This window comes from Rosa chinensis, chromosome 4, assembly GCF_002994745.2.
Source record: "Rosa chinensis cultivar Old Blush chromosome 4, RchiOBHm-V2, whole genome shotgun sequence".
NCBI lineage: Eukaryota > Viridiplantae > Streptophyta > Magnoliopsida > Rosales > Rosaceae > Rosa > Rosa chinensis.
In genome coordinates this window covers 38,624,394-38,645,903 of record NC_037091.1, presented here as the reverse complement: position 1 = coordinate 38,645,903, position 21,510 = coordinate 38,624,394, and the positions used below count along the sequence as shown (strand labels likewise).

The 21,510-nt window shown below is 45.4% G+C and overlaps 1 protein-coding gene across 1 annotated transcript; it reads left to right on the top strand.

Annotated features, from left to right (window-relative positions):
• Positions 1–386: 386 nt before the first annotated feature.
• LOC121052844 lies at positions 387–19,717 on the top strand. The gene is made up of 3 exons (XM_040518743.1): positions 387–427; positions 18,585–19,063; positions 19,590–19,717. The coding sequence occupies exons 2-3, from the start codon at positions 18,592–18,594 to the stop codon at positions 19,715–19,717; spliced, it is 600 nt and encodes a 199-aa protein (XP_040374677.1). The 5' UTR covers positions 387–427; positions 18,585–18,591.
• Positions 19,718–21,510: the final 1,793 nt, after the last annotated feature.

Here is a 21,510-nt window from a genome sequence, read left to right as displayed (position 1 = left end):
TTCTCACCAGAGCCAGACCTGACATGAGGCCGGTGAGTCGGCCTTCTCAGACCCAGTGTCTCATCAAGCCTAATTTTTTTCTGGGGTATTTAAAAAAAATTATTAATTAAATAAATTGTAAGTTTTTCACTAAACAATAAGATTGGATTAGTTGGCAAGTTACATTCCTTTCTTTTATGTTACTCGTGGCCTAATTTGAATCCTTTTTCTGTTGTATATTTAATTTTTATTCAATATATTTTTTTTTTGTAAATATTCTTTCTGCTTTTTTCTTTCTTTTTTATAATATAGGCCCATTTTATTTTTCGCCTCAAGCCTCAAAATATCAAGTCCGAGCCTGATTCTCACTACTACTTGCTTCAAGAAAAAAGGGGACCATTTAGATAGAGAGGACTATAGAATTGAAACCATTAGTGAGACCCACATGGTAAAAAACCCTAGAATCTTTAATCTCATTCTTTGTCTGCTCTCAGTTTTCACTTTTCTCTGTACTTCATTCTTCTTTAATCAATCCCTGCATTTTTCATTTTCCAATGTTATGTTTGTGTTTACTGTAATTCTTTTGGTAGATTTTGTTTTTTGATTTTCTAAAGGAATAGTTTTCATTTATGGGTGTTCTTAATTTTTTTAGTTTTTATTTTAGCTGAGTGGTGATTATTGCTTGTGTATATTGTGCTGGGATTTTTTTTTTATTGGATTGACTTTTATAAAGTGTGATATGTTTATTGTTTTTTCAGACCATTGAGATGGGTGAGTCATTTTTTTTTTTTTTTCGTTTTTCTCATTACAATATGTGATGGGTGCATTGGAGTAATTTGATTATTACCACGTTGAATTTTTAATATATGTTTCTGCAAAATGGATAAGCTTACAGCCTTTACACTAGCAGATAAGTAAAGGAAAAGTAGAAAGGTGTTGATTCTGTTTGGTACCCTTGAGTTTAAGAACTACATCAGGGTACAAACTACCAAGTTGATTAGATTGTTTTACTTGCGTAGTTGTATTATATGCTCTTAAGAACCTGTGCCTTTGTTTCTAGTGACAAATTTGTCCAATTTTATTTCCACTGCCACTTATTTACTTCTTTCTTTTTAGGGTTTTTTACTTCAACAGTGTCTGAACTCTTCGAGGACTTTTAAAATGATACCTGAACTTTCAAAGTTGTCAATGTGATACCTGGACTCAAGTTTTCTTATCAACGGCATACCTGCGTCCAAATTTCGTTACGGCTCCGTTAAATATGAGCACGTGACGCTCATGTGACTGGAGTTTGAAGGATAAAATTGTCATTTGACTCTAACTTATTATTAAAAATAAAATAAAAAGAAAATTTGAAAATTTTCTCAGCCTCTCCTCCAACAAAAAAATAAAAATAAAAAAATCTAAATGCAGACTCGCCTCCTCCTCGACTACACGAAGAAGATGACGACGAATCCTCAAGCTCTCAGCCCCACCTCCTCCATCACCGCCACCACCCAAACCCTAGATGACTACTCCTCCTCCAACTACACCACCATATCCCCGGAATCAACCTAAACCCGATGATTGGATATTATTTTCGGCGAGGCTGCTCATCCTTTTGGTATCGAACTCCTGAAACAACCGGCCACAATTAGCGTCAATGGCTCATCATTCTAACTGCAACCTCCGCCCTCCTCCTCCTCGCTCTCATGGCCCTAACCATAACCAACTCCAAGTACTCCTCCTCCGCCGGCCCCGACTTCCCCTATGACCACCGCCGATTCCCTAATCCCGACCAGTATTTCGTCAACAGCGACGACGAGAACTACAGTCTAGGGCTCCGGAGACTCCCGAGATTCGCTACCTGATTACCGATTCTAAAGGTGACGGCCCTCAGCTGACGCGGCTGCTTCAGGCGGCGTACCACTCGAGAAATTACTACTTGCTCCACCTCTATCTGGAAGCTTCCGACGCCGAGAGGCTCGAGCGCGCCAAGTACGTCAAGTCGGAGAGTGTGATGAACGCGTTTCGGAAGGCGATGGTGGTTGGAACCGCTGATTTGGTGACCGAATTCTGATTTCTGGAGAAGCTCAAAGCCGGAAGAGTCATCCGGATTCAAAGATTGGGAATCGGAAATCGGGGATTTTGGGAACGAGTTTGATTTTGATTTCAAATTTGATCGAATCGGTAGAAACCGTCCAAGATGGATTCCGAGTTCTGGACCTCCCGCCTCGCCGTCGCGAAACTTCAGTACACATTGCAGCACCATCACCAGAACCTGCATCTCCGATTAAATTAGTTAGGTTCCCTTAGATCAGCTGGAGATCAAACTTAGGCTTCTTGGGTTTGAGGCCAGGTTCTCACCAGAACCTGCAGGGTGAGGTCTTGATGATTCAGATTAGGAGGAAGAAGAAGTCGAAAATGAAGAAGAAGAAAGAAAGGCAAAAAAAATGTCATAAAAAAAAAGAAAGGCAAAAAAAAAAAAAGCTTTTGAGGGTAAATTAGTATTTTTATCCTCATTAAGTGACTCACGTGCGTCACACGTGCAAAATTTAACGGAGCCGTAACGAAATTTGGACGCAGGTATGCCGTTGATAAGAAAACTTGAGTCCAGGTATCACATTGACAACTTTGAAAGTTCAGGTATCATTTTAAAAGTCCTCGAAGAGTTCAGACACTGTTGAAGTAAAAAACCCTTCTTTTTATTTAGATGTTTATGGTAGTAATCTCGTGATTATCATTCGCAAAAGACCTATTTATGGAAATTAGTGAGACGACTATTGCTGTGTAATTTTTGAATTTTATGTTTTCCACTACTAAATGCTCTTGCCACTACCACAATGCCCAGAAGTGTTCATTCGGAAGGTGGAACAATTAGCAATTAGTAATTGAGAGTTATTCAGGGCTCTTGGGGGGGGGGGGGGCGATATGATTTTGTCAATATGCAAGTACTAACATGGTAAACTCCATATATATAGACGAACATGAATGTGACTTAAAAGACAGAAATAAAAGAAAACAAAGGTGATGTCCGTGTCTTTGGTTGCTCAATGTAGTATGAGAAAGCTCATGTTAAACTTTAACCATGCTTTACAATTCTGGATATCACAGGGTTTTTTCTGAAAAGGACAGTCATACGACTTGTTTGAGCCCAAAAGTAATTTTGGCAAGATCCTTTAGTGAATTTAGCACAGCGGGCCGATACATGAGGCCAAAAAATAAGCCTGCTTGGGTTTGGGTTATAGCTTCGCCCATTCCGTAATCCATAGGGAAAACGAAACCTTATTGGAGTCAAGTAGCAGAGATTGAATAGGAAACTTCAATCAATAATCCTTCTATAGCAAGGAACAGTCGAAGCTCTAGTTATAAATACTAGGTTTTAAGGACAAGAAAAGCTCTCAAATCAATCAATCCCAGCGATTACAAAGCCTCCCCGGAGCAAATCTTCAACCTCGTTGAAACCCGGTGACCGCGCGCCAGTCCTAGTCTCTACAAGAGCCGATTGTCAGCATCACCAGATCAACCCGACGACTGTGCTTCCAGCCCTAGTCTCCCCGCGAGCCGACTGCCAGTACTACTGCCACCGATACAACCAGCGAAGCAAGGGTAACGCCCTTGCAACCCAGCGAAGCTAAAGTCACGCTTTAGCAAAACCCGTGCTTTCTCCAAACTTCCCAGTGATTGCTCTGCTCAGCTTTCAACGTTGAGTATCGATTCGGTGACGCGAAGAGATCACAACCAAAGTCCTTATCCGTAAGGCAAGAAGTCCTTTCTCGGAAGGCTAGAGAAGAACCTTGTGGCAAGGTTGGTGCTCTCCTCGTCCACAACGCTTGAAGAAGAAGTCAGGTCAAGGGACTTCCCCGACAACTGCACCCCACGGTGCTGGCACGCCCTCACACATGCTCAAAAGAGACAGTTTGCACGCCAACTGGTTTTGGAGCCAAACATTTTGTCACGCCCAGTGGGACTTACTATAGTGTCTCTTCGTGAACGTAGCCATTGGGAAGTCGAGCGAAAACCCCTACCAAAAGGTTTACGGTAACTGCTCAAGACATAAGACCTCCAGCTACAGACCGCATCCTCGCGCGGACTGTCGTGGTCTTTCTGAAGAACAAGTGACTCAAAGATTTTCTCACCATTCGCCACCATCCGGTATGCCAACTGAACGGGAAGAGAATCACCCGACCGCTACTGAGGGCCAGAGTGTCATTACTAATCCGGCCAGCGAGCCGGTTATCACTACAGCTGTCCCCAGTACAGTGGAAAGTGGAGGAAGAGAGGCTTTCGTCGCGAAGCCTATTCCAGAAGGAGCGACCTCCGAGGTGAGGTTCGCGATCATCATGGAGAATATTGAAAATCATCGCAAGAAGATAGACGCTGATTTCGAAAGGGAAACCGCGAAGACAGACCGACTCATACGCGAACTAGACCAGCGCATTACCCGACATGCTGAAGATATTAAGTAACAAATCGCACAATCAGAAAGTGCGGTAAGGGCTCATGCCACGGGTATCGCTAGTGAGCAGAATCAGTGCCAAAAAGAGATCATGGAGGCCATCACGAACCAAACCAAGCAGACTGCGTCAGATATGGCGAGTCTTCGCAAGGATGGCGCTAACCTCGCAATCGAGGTGGCCATGTAGCGAGCTGAGTTGAACCAGGCAAGAGAAGTGTTGAACAAGGCTTTAGGGGACCCTAATGCTATCCTCGGTTCAATTGGCCAGCCATCTGGCTCTGGCAAGTACGTGCCGCCTAATCAGCGAGAGAAGGTTAGTAGCAATACCGCTACACCGGCTGCAACTGTTGTCGCTACGCCACAGAAAGGCAAAGAGCAAGCTCTGGTTATCGGTGGCAGCAAAGAGAAGGCCACCTTGGCAGATGGACAGACCACCAGGCAGAAGCATCAGGCATTGAAAGTTGGTGGAACCACATCCGGCTTTACCACATTCGTTCAATATGACAGCGACGGGGCAGAAAACGTATACCAAGAACTTCCAGGAAGCTATTATGGTATTGATCAGGCTGGTAACCCAATTAAGATAACAGCCTTGACAAAGGAGATGCCCATACCAGCAGTAACTCTTCAGCAACCAGCTACAACCCACGTTGTACATGCAGGAGAAGGGACAGTGGCTCTGAACCAGGCGATACCCTTGCAGACTGCTCGCCATACTGTGGCAACACCCCCTCCTCTGCCTCCGGGCCCAGAGTATGTAAGATGTGAAGAGGTAGAGGAGATGATCAGGCTGGCTAATCCTAGGACCCAGGTGGATGAGGTCTATGAGGGACCTTTCCCGCCGCACGTAATGCTCGCACCCTTTCCCAAGGGTTATAAAAATATCATATTTTCTACTTTTTCAGGGGAAGACACCGAGAATGCGGCTACCCATCTGGCCAGATTCAGGGTACAATGCGGCCAGTATCAGAATGATGATATCCTCAAATGCAGGATCTTTGGCACTTCTCTCTCGGGAGCTGCCTTTAGGTGGTTTTCCAAACTTAGGCCAGGGACCGTGGCGGATTGGCCCGCAATGGAAAAGCTTTTCCGAGAAACCTTTGGAGCCATTGAACCTGAAGTTGACTTGGCTTCTCTCACTCAAATGGCCCAGCAGCCTATAGAGTCCGTTGTGGACCTATCTTCAGCTCTTCCAAATTCAGAAAGCCAAGCTGAATGTCATCCTGCCCGAGAAAGAGTTAGTCAAACTGGCGGTCAAGGGTTTGGAACCTCGTCAGCAGAAGAAGCAACATGGAAGCATGATCCAGTCAATGGGAGAGCTCATCACAGAGGTAGGCAGCTTTGAACATCTCCTCAGAGAAACAGATGCAAGGAAGAATGCGTCCAAAGGGACATATGTGCCAGGAAAACATCGCACCGTAGCGACCCTGAGCTACCAGCCGGCTACCTATGACCCCTACTACCATCATCACATTGAAGAAGTGGTTCAAGATGACGATGAGGAAGAGGAGAATGATATCGCTGCTTATGAACTAACCGGGAGGAAGAATCCAGCCCTGAAGCAGCTGAAAATTTCCAAAGAGCCTGTCAAGCTCAAATCGATGGCCTTCACCAAACCTGAGTTCGCGACATATACCTATGATGCCAATAAGGAACATGAGATTTTGGATGAGATGATCGCCGCAAAGATGGTGAAGACCGACTTTGGACCTTTTCCTCGACCAGATTAGCTGAAAGGGAAGAAGTACTGCAAATTCTACAACCTGTGGAATCACAATACCGCGGACTGTGTGAAGCTCAAAGACCAGATTCAGGTATGGCTTAATAATGACAGTTTGCAGGTGGAAGCCCCAGTAACGGCGGCAGCATTCGTAGACTTGAACCCTTTTCCCGACACCAGGGTCAATATGGTTGATGTGAACAGGACCAAGCAGAACCAAAGGAAACCAATCTTGGATTTGAGTACCAAGGGGAGAGAAGGAAAGTCCGTTGAGGATGAGACCCCTGCACAGCAGAAAGCTAAAACAGTTGGAAAAGCCTCACCCGTGGTCCTATGCTCGCGATGCAAAGAAGAGTGTGGCATCTAAGTGTCACATGAAGAGGTCGAGCAGACATTTCGTTTTGGCTCTCTCCCGCCCATTAAGTGGGCCTCACCATCGCGGAACTATCAACCTTCTAGCCCAAGAGAAAAAGAGAAAATGGAGTCGCCACCATCCCCAAAGGACTCTAACTTATTCAAGAAACTGAAAGCGGCCGCGGTCGATCAGAAACAAAAGGAGAAGGCCACGAACGAGCGCAAGAATATTCTGACCAAGCCTACATCCCACCTGCTCCAGCTGCCACCATCAAGGAAGGAAAGTGGTACACTAGGGAAAAGGGGAAGGCAGTGGAAATAAGCTCTTCCAGGAAAAGGAAACTGCAGCGCAGGTTTGGGGAAGCCAAGCGCGCGCTAGAGGCACTTGACCAGGGCCTGATCAAGCCTTCACAATTGGTCAAATCACCTGAGCAGTATCAGAAGGAAATGGAGGCGCTGGCCGCTAAGCCATTAGTGGCTCCCCGCAGCCTCCAGAAAAAAGTAACAGGGGCATCTAAGCCCAGTGTTTTTTGCAGGATCACCGAAGGGAGAGCACCTCTGCCAACTCGAAAGGAGGATTCACCGACTCGGCGACCACATGTCAGGCGCAAGCTATTTCGCGAAGAACCAGAAGCTAAATCTTCGGTTTTTGAGAGACTGGGAGGGGGGGGCAAGGATAAGACTACCGATACTTTACAATGGAGACCAAAAAGAGTCCAGAGTGTAGTGATCGCCCCCTAGAGGTAAGCGCGGCAACGGAACCGAAGTCAGACTCGCCCAAGTAGGCACTTGTGATACAAGAGCACGAGCAGTGTGAGGTAAAAGGCCTTACAGAGGAGTCGTTAGTAGATCGTTTGGTTAAGCAATTCAACACTGACGTCCCTGTCAACGAACCCAAGCTTAATCTGGAAGATGACATAGAGGAGACGGATATGACTGATATGTCTTGCAACATGGTTTACGTACTCCCCGCGTGGTATGCACTGCCGGTCGCCGCTCAAGACTGCGTTGAAGCTGAAGAAAGTAGTTTGCAGCCATTGCAGATCACTTTGGCAGTCACGACACCTGTGGAATAAGCTGTCCTTCTTGAAACGGGGGATGCTCACAGCACATAATTCTTCATGAGTTTCACCAAGCCAACACCTGCTATGGTCCAACACATGAGACCTCTATATATAACAGCAGAAGTTGGCGGCATCAAAGTTAGCTAGATCATGGTTGATACCGGAGCTGCTGTTAAAGTCATCACTACCAGGACCATGCACTTGCTCGGAATCAAGAAGGAGAAAATCCAGTCTACGTCCCTCACGCTCAAAAATTTTGCGGGGACTGTAACAAAAACCCTGGGACTACTTTTCTTGCGCATCAAGGTTGGCCTTGCTGAGGGAGTTTATGCTTTCTTTGTGACCGATTGCTATGCGGCCTACAGTGATATTCTGGGCCGAGACTGGATCCATCGGAGTTATTGTGTTCCGTCAACTCTCCATCAGGAACTAGGTATGTGGAACAGGAAGACAGATAAGGCGGAGGTGATTAAAGCAGATCCTCGTCCATTCCCCGTTTCCGCGAATTACGTAGATGCCAGGTACTATCTGGAGCCTATCACTCCATTACAGGTCAGTGGCATCGATGACAAAGGTCGCTCTACAGGGGTGACGGCCTCTGAATTGGCACAGTGGGGGCTGACACTCGCAAAAGAAGGTTTGTAAAGGCCTGGCCACACTGTGCCCAAACCCTTAAACGATTAATGGATTACAACCTTCCAGAGGAAGGGATAGAGGCCTTCCACTCGCTGTACGAAAGACTATCATCGTACTTAGTGGAAAAAGAGGCCTACGATCAGGTCGCGACCTTAGAGGTCGTCAATGAAGAGCTCTCTGATCAAGAACAGGAGGATTTGGTCGATATTGAGCTCACCCCGGCAGCGCTGGATGATACACCTCCTAAGGTCAGAGACCCTACCGCGAAGATCAATCTTGGAACAGCTGATGAACCTATGGAAGTGGCTGTCAGCGCTTATTTGGAGCCTAGTGAGAAACAGAGGCTCGTTGACTTATTGTTAGAGTTCAAAGACTGTTTCACGGAGAAGTATGAGGACATGCCTGGCCTGTCACCGGACTTGGTTTTCCATCAACTGCCAACACTCCCTGACAAGAGGCCTATGAAACAAGAGCCGCGAAGAATGAACTCAGAAACCCAAGTCCTCGTCAAGGAGGAAGTCGAAAAAATGCATAAATCGGGCATTATTAGGGTAGCCAAGTACAATCAGTGGCTATCTAATATAGTGCCTGTTCGCAAGAAGAATGGCAAGATGAGGGTCTGTGTAGACTACAGAGACCTTAATATCGCTACACCTAAAGACGTCTACCCCATGCCTGTCGCGGATATGTTAGTAGACGTCGTAGCAGGACATGAATTATTGTCCTTCATGGACAGCACCGCAGGGTATCACCAGATTCCAGTCACAGAAGAAGACAGACATAAAACCGCGTTCCGTTGTCATGGCTTCGCGGGTGTTTTTGAATATGTGGTTATGCCTTTTGGACTGAAAAATGCCGGAGCAACGTATCAGAGAGCCATGAACCTGATCTTCCACGACATACTGGGGAAGATTTTAGAGGTCTACATCGATGACGTTGTTGTGAAGTCTCAGAAGAAAGGTGACCACATCACTGATCTCATAAAGGTATTCGAGCGCATGCGGCAACACAAGCTCAGGATGAATCCCGCTAAATGCGTTTTTGGAGTTCAAGCAGGAGATTTTCTGGGATTCATCGTCCATCAGAGAGGGATTGAGGTCCCTGAAGACAAGGCAAGCCCAGTTATCAACGCAACCGCTCCGCGAACAAAAAAGGAATTGCAGCGCTTGCTGGCCTGCTCACCCAGGATGATGAGGAAGGCGTCGAGCACGCTATTTTCTACCTCAGTAGGACACTTACAGATTGCGAAACCAGGTATACTCCAATGGAAAAGCTGTGTCTTACATTGTACTTCTCAGCATGCAACTTGCAGCACTACATGTTATCTTTTACTATTTGCATCATCGCTCAGACCGACCTGGTCAAGTACATGCTATCGTGACCTATTCTGAGAGGCCGCATTGGCAAGTGGGTATTGGCCCTGTCCGAGTTCTCGCTCCAATACGTTCCCCAGAAAGCAGTAAAAGGACAGGCCATCACAGACTTTCTGGCGCATCACCCTATCTTGGATATCCCCACGGTAAGGGAGTTAGAGATAGCGACCGTAACTACCACTCGACCAGATTTGGCACGCATTCCAGAGTACGCCATCTGGTATCAAGCCACAGTTTCCTTACAGCCCTGGATATTTTTTTTTGATGGCTCAAGAACTGAAACATTAGCAGGGGCAGGAATTGTTCTGGAGAACCCAGCGGGCGACCGTTTCTCTTATTCATTCCAATTAGAGTTTAAATGTACCAACAACCAAGCAGAGTATGCGGCCCTTATTATCGGCCTAGAAGTCTTACTGGAACTGGGGGTGAGAGATGTTACGGCGACTCTTTGCTAGTGATCAATCAGCTTCAAGAAAATACAGATGTGCAAGCTGTTTGCTCGTCCCCTATTTGAATTGTGCCATTAAGTTGCTGGATCAGTTTGATGACGTGAGGTTGGAGTACATCCCTCACGAGCGCAACTTCGGGCCAATGAACTCGCTTAGCTGGCTACAGGCATTACATTGAAGTATGGGGTTCGCGAACGCATTCTGAAAGTCGAGCGCCGCACACTGCCTTCAAGGCTCGCGCGGCCTGACCCTCCTGATGATCCAGTCGTCGCTGTCCTAGAGCCTATTGACGTCGATTGGCGCATTCCATTGATCGATTACCTCAAACAACCAGACCAGACAGCTGACAGGAAGACTCATTTTCTTGCCTTAAATTACTTCCTCAGGGGTGACGAGCTGCGACGGCGTGGGGAGGATGGCATAGACTTCCGATGTGTGTATGGCCACGAAGTAAAAAGACTAATGCACGAAGCACACACAGGAATATGAGGCGCCCATCAAGCGGGACCCAAGATGCGGTGGCTCATCAGAAGACATGGGTATTATTGGCCCAACATCTTGAAGGACTGTATCGCTTTCGCTAAAGGATGCCAAGACTGTCAGGCACACGATCCGGTCCAGCACATTCCCAATATTCCCATGCAACCTATCATTAAACCTTGGCCTGCACGACGCTGGGCACTGGATTTGATTGGGATGATTCACCCCCACTCTTCTCTCCATCACAAGTTTATCATCGTGGCTACTGATTTCTTCACCAAATGGGTTGAAGCTGAGCCTTTAAAAGTGGCTTCAGGTGCCACCATTTGTCAATTCATTTTTCATAACATCATCTGCTGGTTTGGTATCCCTGAAGTGCTCGTTTCAGACAGGGGGGCAGCATTCATGGACGGTGAGGTCGAGCAACTAGTGAATGACTTGGGCATCCAGTTCATCCACAGCACTCCATATTATGCTCAGTCCAACGGTCAAGCGGATGCCAGTAACAAGATTATTATTACCCTGCTAAAGAAGATGCTGGTTGAAAACCCTCGACAATAGCATGACACGTTGTATAAGACACTATGGGCTTACTGCACCTCCAAGAGGAATCCCACTGCTACAACACCCTATGCACTAGTGTTTGGACATGATACAGTTTTACCCCTAGAAATCAACGTTCAGTCCTTACGCGTCCAAGATCAGCATCACTTAATCGGTGACGATTATGTCCAGGCGATGTGGCAAGAACACGAAGACTTAAGTGAGCAGCGCTTAGCGGCTTTGGATAATTTAGTGATGGAAAAACAGCGTATCGCCCGCGCCTACGATAAGAGGACGCGTGGTTGGAGTTACAAAGAGGGAGACCTGGTTTGGAAAGCTGTTTTGCCTTTTGGAGAAAAATTGACATGTCGCGGCAAGTGGACTCCACGATGGGAAGGACCCTTTGTCGTTCACCGCATTTTGGGATGCGGAGCTTTTCACCTCAAGGATTTGGATGGCGAAATCCATCGCAATCCCATCAAAGGGCGATTCCTGAAGAAATATTACCCTAGTGTTTGGGAGTTCGAAGATCCACCAGATCAACCTTCGTCCCAGCCTGGGGGGCAACCATAGTTTTCATCGGCTCGCATCATCTCTATATTCAGGCCTTATTTTGTGGCCTTAGTCTCATGTGTTTGCTTCGCCTACGAACACTAGGGGGGCAACACTCTATACATGAGGCTTTATTTTGAGGCCTTATTTTTGATTAATTTCCAACTTTTGTTGTAATTTTTCCTTGACAATGCGTGTTAAGAATATACATAATGACCTGTACATGAGGCCTTATTTTATAACAATATTTTTCGATATACTCAAAATCATTTATTCATAGAGTGGCTTTGCAGCCAAAAGCAGTACAAATTGAACCTATTACATTTGCAATTATAGGGCCAATTGTGGCTTAAAGAATCATAAGGATTGCAGATCTTCTAAGAGTTTTTGGATCTTGTGGCGACCAAGGGGGCTGTGGCGAGACCACTCGTGCTCTTCCTCTCTTCACCCACATCCTTCCTCCGATCTGAGTAGCAGCTGCTCTCATTTGTACCGGAGGAAGAGGGAAAGAAATAATCCATCGCAACCCTTCCAGTGGATTATCCTCCAGGATGGAGATGGTCTTCAGAGGGAGCGCAACCCACAACCACGTCTACCTCCAGGGGAAAAACGGAAGCCTCGTAGTTAGACCCCGGAGGTAGGCCGCGGAAGAAGAACAGTGGGCCTCGAAGTGGCCTTCCGCCCTTCTCCCTCCTGCTCCACGCAAGCAGTCTGAGAAGAGGGATCCCTCAGAATCTGGTTCTGCCGCGTTAGGAGCGCCACATGTTCTTCGGTCTAACTGAAACCGGTAGATTCCATCCGGATTTCCAGAGACCGTAGACATGCCACTGGACCTGAGATTAGGCCATAAGACCTACCCAGGTTGTGAGATTAAGCCATAAGGCCTAGGAATTTGGGGCTAAGGTTGAGATCGTGAGAAGAAGATTTCAGAAACTGAAGGAAGAGAAGTAAGGCTTGCGAAACTATCTCTGGGAAGGCCATATTTGCTTGTGTTTATCACTTCTCCAAAGTACAGGTATTTATAGGGCCAATCTCAGCGGCCTCAGCCGTGCGATGGGCAGTTGAAATATTTTTGACGCCATCAATAAGAGTATCAATGGAATTGAATGCAAGGATCTCGAAAATGAAGGTACTTGAAAACGCGTGGGAAGCGGGGCAGTCTTCAAGGAGATAACCGCTCCATTTCGAGATTATCTTTTCAAACCAACTTCAATAGCAATAAAGGTAAACATTGAGCTGCTTCAAAAGTTGAGCATATATTTGGGCCAAGCAAAGTGGGCTAAATATTTAAATTAGTTGAATAATAATAGTGTTCATACAAAATGGGCCTAATAATAGAGGCCTAAAGTTTTCGGCCAACATGGGTTAAACGAAGTAGATGTTCATCCAAGCGAAAACTGGCATCGGCAGCGGCTCGCTCTGCATGTTGGACCACCTCGCGAGCTTGAGCCAGGTTCTGAGATAAGATTTCAAAGGCCGCTAGGGGTTGCTCCAGCAAGGGTTCCTCATGTTCGAGGCGGGCCGTCACAGCGGTCAATTGAGCTTGAAGATCTTGGATTTGGGACCGGAGATGATTTTGCGTGATTCGTAAGTCTCTAACAAGGGTCGCACTATCCCCCAGGAAGTCGCGTGAGGAGTCCATTTGTTGAGCAAGGCCCCGATAATGGGCTTGGGCTTGCCTGGCTTGCGCAGTCGCGGCCGCTCTTTCATTAATCCACCGGGGGAGATTTTGTAACAGTTCGTCTATCTTAGTGAACTCGTTCTCAGTAATGGCTCGCTCGCGATGAAGAACCCTCAAGTATTCCAGACCCTTGACGGATGCGCCAGGCAGCAAGATATCGGGACTTAAAAGTCGTTGGAGTTCGTCCCTGTCTTCGTCTATAACTCCGAGATGAGTCACCTCAAGTACACGAGCTAGCCTTTCCAGTCTGGAAGGAGGCACAGGCAGTGGATTTGGAGCAACAACAGGAGCCTCTTGGGGCTCCACAACGGGAACCGCTTCTAACACCGGTTCGACGTTCACCTCTCCTTCTTCTTCAGGACCAGCAAGGGCAGGCTCTTGGTTGACCACATCTTTACCAGCCGGAACAGCGGTAGTAGCGCCAAGTCCTTCCACAGCGCCAGCTACTTCCCCGACAGGACCAAGAGTCTGGTGTTAAGGAGAAATCATTAGAATGCCCAAAGAACAAGACAGGAATCAGGACATCATGCTTGTTAAATAGAAACGTACCTCAGTGGCCGGAGGCTCGCGAAGGGTCGCTAGTGGCGCGGGTTCTTGGGATGCCCCGCCAGGAATTGGGTCAGGCGCTATCTGTGCCAGGACAGGTGTGGCGTTTGGTTCCTCACAAGGTGTATCTGAAGGAGGCATTCTCTCTTCCACTTCAGGTGAGCTGTCATCTACGACTTGTACCAGGATCAGGGCCAGTTGTGTATTGCTCGCGGTGCTGACAGGAGGTGGTGAATTATTCGAACCAGTGGGCGCTTGGGCCTGTGAAGCAGATGTGTCTTCACTGACGGCTGAAGAGCCTTCCCCATCTTGTGTTGAGGATCTACGACGAACCTATAAGCGAGGATTGTTATGTGGTCGCGTGGCATAAAAAGAAAATTCCAATGTGCATTCTCAGTTTCTTACCAGTCGGTCAGCGATTGGTTCATCTTCTGCCCACGGATCAGTTCGAGGGTCAGAGCGACTGCGCTTGCGAGCCAAGATAGCAGCGATCTGCCTGATTCACAGGAAATGATTAGACTCGACTTGATAAAAAACACTGTTTGTTTAATAAATAAAAAAAGTTCTCACCGTTTGTGGGTCATCCTCGTCGGAAGAGGAACCTTCTACTTCAGGCTCCATTATCACTGTCTTTTGCTTCCCGAACTATCCAGTGGCTGGGGAAGCATTAACCGCACAGCTGCCAGAAGGTGGCACATTTCCCTAGTATAGCAAAGTTTGAGTTAAAAGGAAGAGCGCAAGAAGGAATAAAATATGAACTAAGATACTTACATCTTGAGGGGGCTCGCGAATTACGATACCAGCCCGGACTTGGCCTTGGGCTCTTGCCGGTTACGGAGCCGGCTCAGGAGGAGGTGGAGGTTGTGCAGCGTTTTTAGGGAAGCGATCAAGTAGCTCAATATCAGCAGCATATATAGGGACATCTCAGTTCCCCAAAGATGGTAGCGAAGAGTTCATCATCTCGCTGGCTCCAGCAATTAACGGAAACTTCTGCCCACCATTCCTCATATTCTTCCTCAGTCCCATCCACAGCGTCGATGTCCTTAGCCCAATCGGGAAGGTCAACCAATGCGAGCATGCTTTGTGCCGGCGCAGGCCCAAAAGGGGGCCCAAGTCTACGCCAGGAGGTGTTGTAGTTCTAGGCATCATACAGCGAGAATGGCACTAATTGGACGAGGCCGAATTGGCGAGCGAAATGGTTAGGGGCGTAAAGCTCAAAACTAAGTTCGTCGGCAGCGATTCTGATGTCAGAACAGGAGATCGCTCGGCGAAAAGCCAAGCGCGCGCGATCGCTGTAGCGTGGAGCGCCAGGGAGAAATCCATTTTCAAGCGGAGCCGGGAATATCCTGCCCAGTACTAAGTCGAAGTAGGGCATCTCATGCAGAAGGTACAGGTATGTAAAGCACTCAGAGTAAGGAGGAGATGAGTACTTTTCTTCGCGGCTGAGCCATTGACCCAAGAGTTGGTCAGCCGGTGGAAGCAGCGAGATGTCATCGCGACACAAATATGGGAAATAGGTTTGGATCCAGAAGTCAAGAATCCAAAAAAGGCCAGAAATGCTAGTCTCGAAGGGATGCATAGTGGCCTGGCAGAGAGTCCGGTAGAGGGCACCCAATACAGGTTGCCCAAGCCCGACACTGCGACCGTTATAGAGGACGGTTGCCAGCAGAGTCCAAGCACCAGTGGGTTTACAGGAGGAAGTACAGAAGATGAATTTACACAGCCAATATTCTAAGAAAGCAATTCCGCCGGTCGCATTGTGCTCCCAGCTATAATAAGACCGCCACCGCGGATAGGAGCCGCTGTGGGCGCTGCGACCATGTTGGGCCATGGTTGAGGTAAAGGTGGCAGAGTCGAATTGGCCATGCAGATAAGGTTCGCCATCAATGGGCAGGCCGGTGATGGTGAGAATATCCAGTAAAGTGATACCCATTTGGCCAAATCGAAAACCAAAAGTGTTTGTGGCGGTGTTCCAGAAATACAAAAAGGCAGCGAGCGGTGAACGATTGCCACCACGCGGAAGCCGAAAACAGAGATTAATAGTATGAGTGATACCTGCCGCGTTCCAGCGAGCTAGATCTCGTGTGCGCTCTTCGCGATACCAGGAAAGCTCCGCCGCGCTGATAGAGGATGGCCAGTGCCCTATCTTTGCTCGATGATTCTGGGCACCCCAACTGGTGAAATTTCCAGGAGTCCTTCAGAGGACCGGGATGGGTCGACGAACAGGCAGGCCATAGAAGGCGATTGCGTCTGCCAGAATAGAGTCTCGCGGCACGGGGCCCAGTTCGACATGGTGATTTGGGAGCCGAATGAGTAGGGGTCTTTGAATATTGGTATGGAGGTGAATGCGGGCACCGATGTTGGTTCCCCAGGCGCGGGGGGCCTGTTCATTCGGTTCCTCTTCTTGGTCGATGACTATATTCTTTGAAGGAGCCATTTCTGGGTCTCGGTGCAGAAGGTTTTGGCAGTAAGAGGGTTTCTGGGTTTTAGGAAACTAAAAGAGTTTCTGAGGTGACAGGTCTGAAGTGGCTGCAGGTTTAAATAAGAAATTTTGTGAGGGAAACGATATGACAGAAAGGCGTTTTCGTAAGCGAAAGGACGCATCCTCATTAATGATATCGCTTTAATTAATCGGCGTGTCGTTTTAGTCCCCTTCAAGCAGTTACATCTTCGCGGGCCTGCTTTTGGGGCCTGGGGGGCAATGTTTGAGCCCAAAAGTAATTTTGGCAAGATCCTTTAGTGGATTTAGCACAGCGGGCCGATACCTGCGGCCCAAAAATAAGCCTGCTTGGGTTTGGGTTACAGTTTCGCCCATTCCGTAATCCATAGGGAAAACGAAACCTTATTTGAGTCAAGTAGCAGAGATTGAATAGGAAACTTCAATCAATAATCCTTCTATAGCAAGGAACAGTCGAAGCCCTAGTTATAAATACTAGGTTTTAAGGACAAGAAAAGCTCTCGAATCAATCAATCCCAGCGATTACAAAGCCTCCCCGGAGCAAATCTTCAACCTCGTTGAAACCCGGTGACCGCGCGCCAGTCCTAGTCTCTACAAGAGCCGATTGTCAGCATCACCAAATCAACCCGGCGACCGTGCTTCCAGTCCTAGTCTCCCCGCGAGCCGACTGCCTGTACTACTGCCACCGATACAACCAGCGAAGCAAGGGTAACGCCCTTGCAACCCAGCGAAGCTAAAGTCACGCTTTAGCAAAACCTGTGCTTTCTCCAAACTTCCCAGTGATTGCTCTGCTCAGCCTTCAACGTTGAGTATCGATTCGGTGATGCGAAGAGATCACAACCAAAGTCCTTATCCGTAAGGCAAGAAGTCCTTTCTCGGAAGGCTAGAGAAGAACCTTGTGGCGAGGTTGGTGCTCTCCTCGTCCACAACGCTTGAAGAAGAAGTCAGGTCAAGGGACTCCCCCGATGACTGCACCCCACGGTGCTGGCACGCCCGCACACACGCTCAAAAGAGACAGTTTGCACGCCAACTGATTTTGGAGCCAAACACGACTACCTTGTTACACACGAGACTAATTGTTAGACTGAATTTAGCTGCAAGTTGCGCTACGTCACTTCCTAATACCCCCCAGGTTTTAATTTTCAAATAGTATGGTTGGTAGCATGTGTTGGAGATGCATGGCCGATAATACATATTAAGCAAGTCAAGTATAGGTTATACACAGTTGGAAGTTTCAATAGATGTAAATTTTTGTAGTTTCTAAAAGAATGAAAACTTTGAAATTAAATGGCTCTTCTTGTGGAAATTTCAAGTCAAATTGGCAGAATATCAGTGTGCATACTGTCCTTCTCAGAAAAAACCCTGTGATATCCATTATATCTTCCAGGTTTTCTTTCCTTAATGTGTATCATACATGTGCTGGATTTACTGATCGAGGCATTGCTTTTAAAGAAGTGATTATAACATGCTCTAAATGCAGAATAGCTCATGAAGATCTCTCTCTCTCTCTCTCTCTCTCTCTCTCTCTCTCTCTCTCTCAGCATGCTTTTTTTTGGCTTTGTCTGTCTGTTCCAACCACTGTTTGGTCCTTGTAATCGTCGTTAGTCAGTCAAAATCAAGATTGATCATATTTTTTGCTTGCTCTTTCATTCGAAACACAATGCGAAGTTATGCATAAAAATGCATAGAAGTACATTGAATGCAAAAGAGTTGTCCAAAATCTCCAGACATAAATTTAGCAGGTAACTATCATAAAGAAGCAGCTATAAGAAAGCAATCTTTTAAGTGACAGCGCCTTCCAATCTGCATTGGTAAAAAAAAAATTACTATTTCATAAAACTCAGTTGGAAAAAAAAAAAAAAAAGACAAAGTTTACCATATATGAACTTATCTTATAAGAAATCATTCTAAAAGTTGTTTCTGCTAGCTCGTTGAAATATACAGAATCTGCTTGCCAAATGAATCTTCTTTCGTGACTCATGCGTATGTAATCTGTTTCAGAATTTGAACTTTGGCAGTCTGATGTTCCTTGCCAACTTCAGTTGCTCACTTATTCATAAACACATTGACATATCCAAAAAGTTTAAATAAAGAAAATAGCTAAGCTGGAAGGCTAAATTCAGAGTTGTAGTTGTTGGTATCCTTTTAATTTAATGCTCCATAAAGTAACCGAGTTATGTTTTTTTTTTTCCTAAGATACCTGTTTTATCTTCATAATCATCTTACTGTAATTCTTTCTGCTCGCTGTAACTATTTTCTGCACTATATATCCTGACCGTAACATGTTAGTATTCATTCTTCTAATTTTCAGTTATTGCATGCGGGTTAATCCCTCCTTGGTTGAGGACTGGGATCCGGACAATTGGGTCTGCGAATCATGTGAACAGGGCAATGAGATGCTTTCTCCAAACTCTAGTATTAAGGAAGATACATTAGAGTCATCAACCGGTAGAGGCCACAATGATGGCATGCATTCAGCAGGTCCCAGCAGAAATTGTAATGGTTCAGGGTGGCAAGCTCACTCCAAGAGGCAAAAGCTTATTGTGAATGGAAAAGTTAAGTTCATTACAAATGAAGAAGTCAGGAGGCTATCTTTGGCAGACCCGCCTCACAAGACTCCTGTTGGGTACAAAACTGTTACTCCAAAGTTTCCTGTTTCCGGGGTTGAAGCAAATCCTAGCTTTATACGTTCAGAAATTGCGATGCCTCGTAGACATGGTAGGCCCCCCAAGATGCAAAGCATCTCAAAGATTAATCAGCAAGCATGTCAAAATTTAAAACATTCACAAGGTGATAGATCTTTTTAACTCTTGCCTTAATAATATGTATATAATTTTGCATAGTATGCCTAAAGAGAAAAGGGGATAGAGGTGTTCATATCACTCAAACTGTTAAATTTTGGGTTGTGTTTTCCCTTGAATTGCTAAAGATGACCCTATAGGACATGGAAACTAACACAACCCACAGTACTATTCACATTGTTTTCTCACGGTTCAGCATTTTGTCTCATAGAAGGCGGCTACCTTTTAACTTTTTTGAAAGGAGCTACCTTTTAATTTTGATGGTATAAGATGGTCCTTAAATATGCTTGACAAACTCATCCGCATTACCTTTTAATCTTAGAGGTATAAGATCCACATAATATGAGTAGCAGTTAGTTACATAGACTTTGTTACTGATAGTTTTGAGACTATTTGTTATACGTACCTAGTCCCCCTCGGTCAAAATGTATAGATAATCGAATAGTATTAGCTGGTCTTTATAGAATCTGAGATGTTATGTGTTCAAAGCTTATGATCTCTGATCTCACATACAGCTGATGCCTTCATTCCTGCAACAGATGATGAAACTTGTGAGAAGGAGACTGCTTCAAAAAAGAAGTCATCCACAGTTACAACATTGAGGAACTTTTCACCTATGTCCAGTCCAGGCAAGAGTTTATAACTTTACGATATTTAATAAATCTACATAATTGCTGTGCTTAAATGAAAGGTTTGATCTAGTCAATTGAACTGTGGTAAATGGGACTATATATGGTTTGCAGCAAGGTATTATAGTATTGATCTTTTTATTATCATTTCAGAAAAAAGGCTCCTGGAACACCCACAAAAGGGCACATTATAAAAGAAGAACCAATTGATGCATCACTACTTTCTCAGGGAGTTGAAACTTCTAGCAGGGTGACAGAAGAGGAACACACCAAATTCTCATGCACACCATCAACTTCAAGGCATTCACCATTTAATAATAGTTATGGTAAAATATGTTTTCTTATTATTTTCTACATTTTACTGACTTGTATCAAGTTTTTGTTATTCATTAGTACACTAACTATTAGAGTATAGAATGTTGGAGAGGAAAGATCCCACATTAGAAGAGTAACAAATAAAATATAACTTATAAGTGGGTGGATCTCACCCAATTGTACCGAGGCCTTTTGTGATTAAAACCCAACACCTAATAGGTGATTAAGTTGGGACAGTATCGGTACAATGGTGGGCCACGGGCCACGCTTGTCGCTGTTTAACATGGTATCAGAGCGGGTCTCTCTCCAATTGCGTCTCCAATCGTCATGGGCCCGAATTTGGGTTCATTATATTGCCATTGGAAAATTCCGATTGGATTGTTACCAAGTGTCCGGTGTGGGCCTTGGATTGTTATATTGGCCAAGTCTCCAATATGAGACTTGTGTCCCAATTTCCAATGTGGGAATTGGATTGTTAATTAATTAACAAATTACATATAAGTTATTGACAAAAGATAACTTAACAAATACATCCTTTAAAGATTGAATTAAACATATAAGGACTAAATCTTACAAATAAGGACAATGTGCTCTCCACTTGCCACATGTCATGAGTTAATTTACCTTTTTACCCTTAACTACTTCTTTTGACTTCTAATCCATTTATAATGATTAAATATTACAAATAAGGACAATCTGCTTTTCACTTGCCACATGTCATGAGAAAAAAATAAATTTTTATCCTTAACTACTTTTTTTTTACTTTTAATTCCTTTATGTTACTTTTTTTTTTTAAATAATCCATTTATATTACTTTTTTTTTAGAATAATATTTTTTATGTAACTTTTTTTTCGTAAGATAGCTTTATTGATATTTTAAACTCTCCAAAATGTCTTCAAAACTAGTTTTAGATACGAATATTTACCCCATATATCAAAACTTCAATCAAATTTTCTAAATTTTAATTTGCGCAAAATATCTATTGAAATTTCCACAATTTTGAAGTACCAAAATTTTCTAAACTTCGTCTCACTAGTACGTTTCCCAACACAAATCCCCTCTTCCGGTAATGCACTCGTCATTGCGTAATCCTACTACTACATTCGCTGCACTCATACTCGTCCAGTTCTGCTACTGTACTTGTACTCGTGTTTTGCTACTGCACTCGTCATCGCCTAATCCTGCTACTACACTAGTCAAATCCTGCTACTGCACTTGTCATCACCTAATCCTGCTACTGCACTCGTTGCACTCATACTCGTCCAGTTCTGCTACTGTCCTCGTACTCGTGTTCTGCTACTGTACTCGTCATCGCCTAATCCTGCTACTGCACTTGTCCAATCCTGCTACTGTACTCGCTGCACTCATACTTAATCCAGTTCTGCTACTGCACTTGTACTATTGTTCTGCTACTGCACTCATCATCACCTAATCTTGCTACTGCACTCATCCAATCCTGCTACTGCACTCACACTCAGTCCAGTTCTGCTA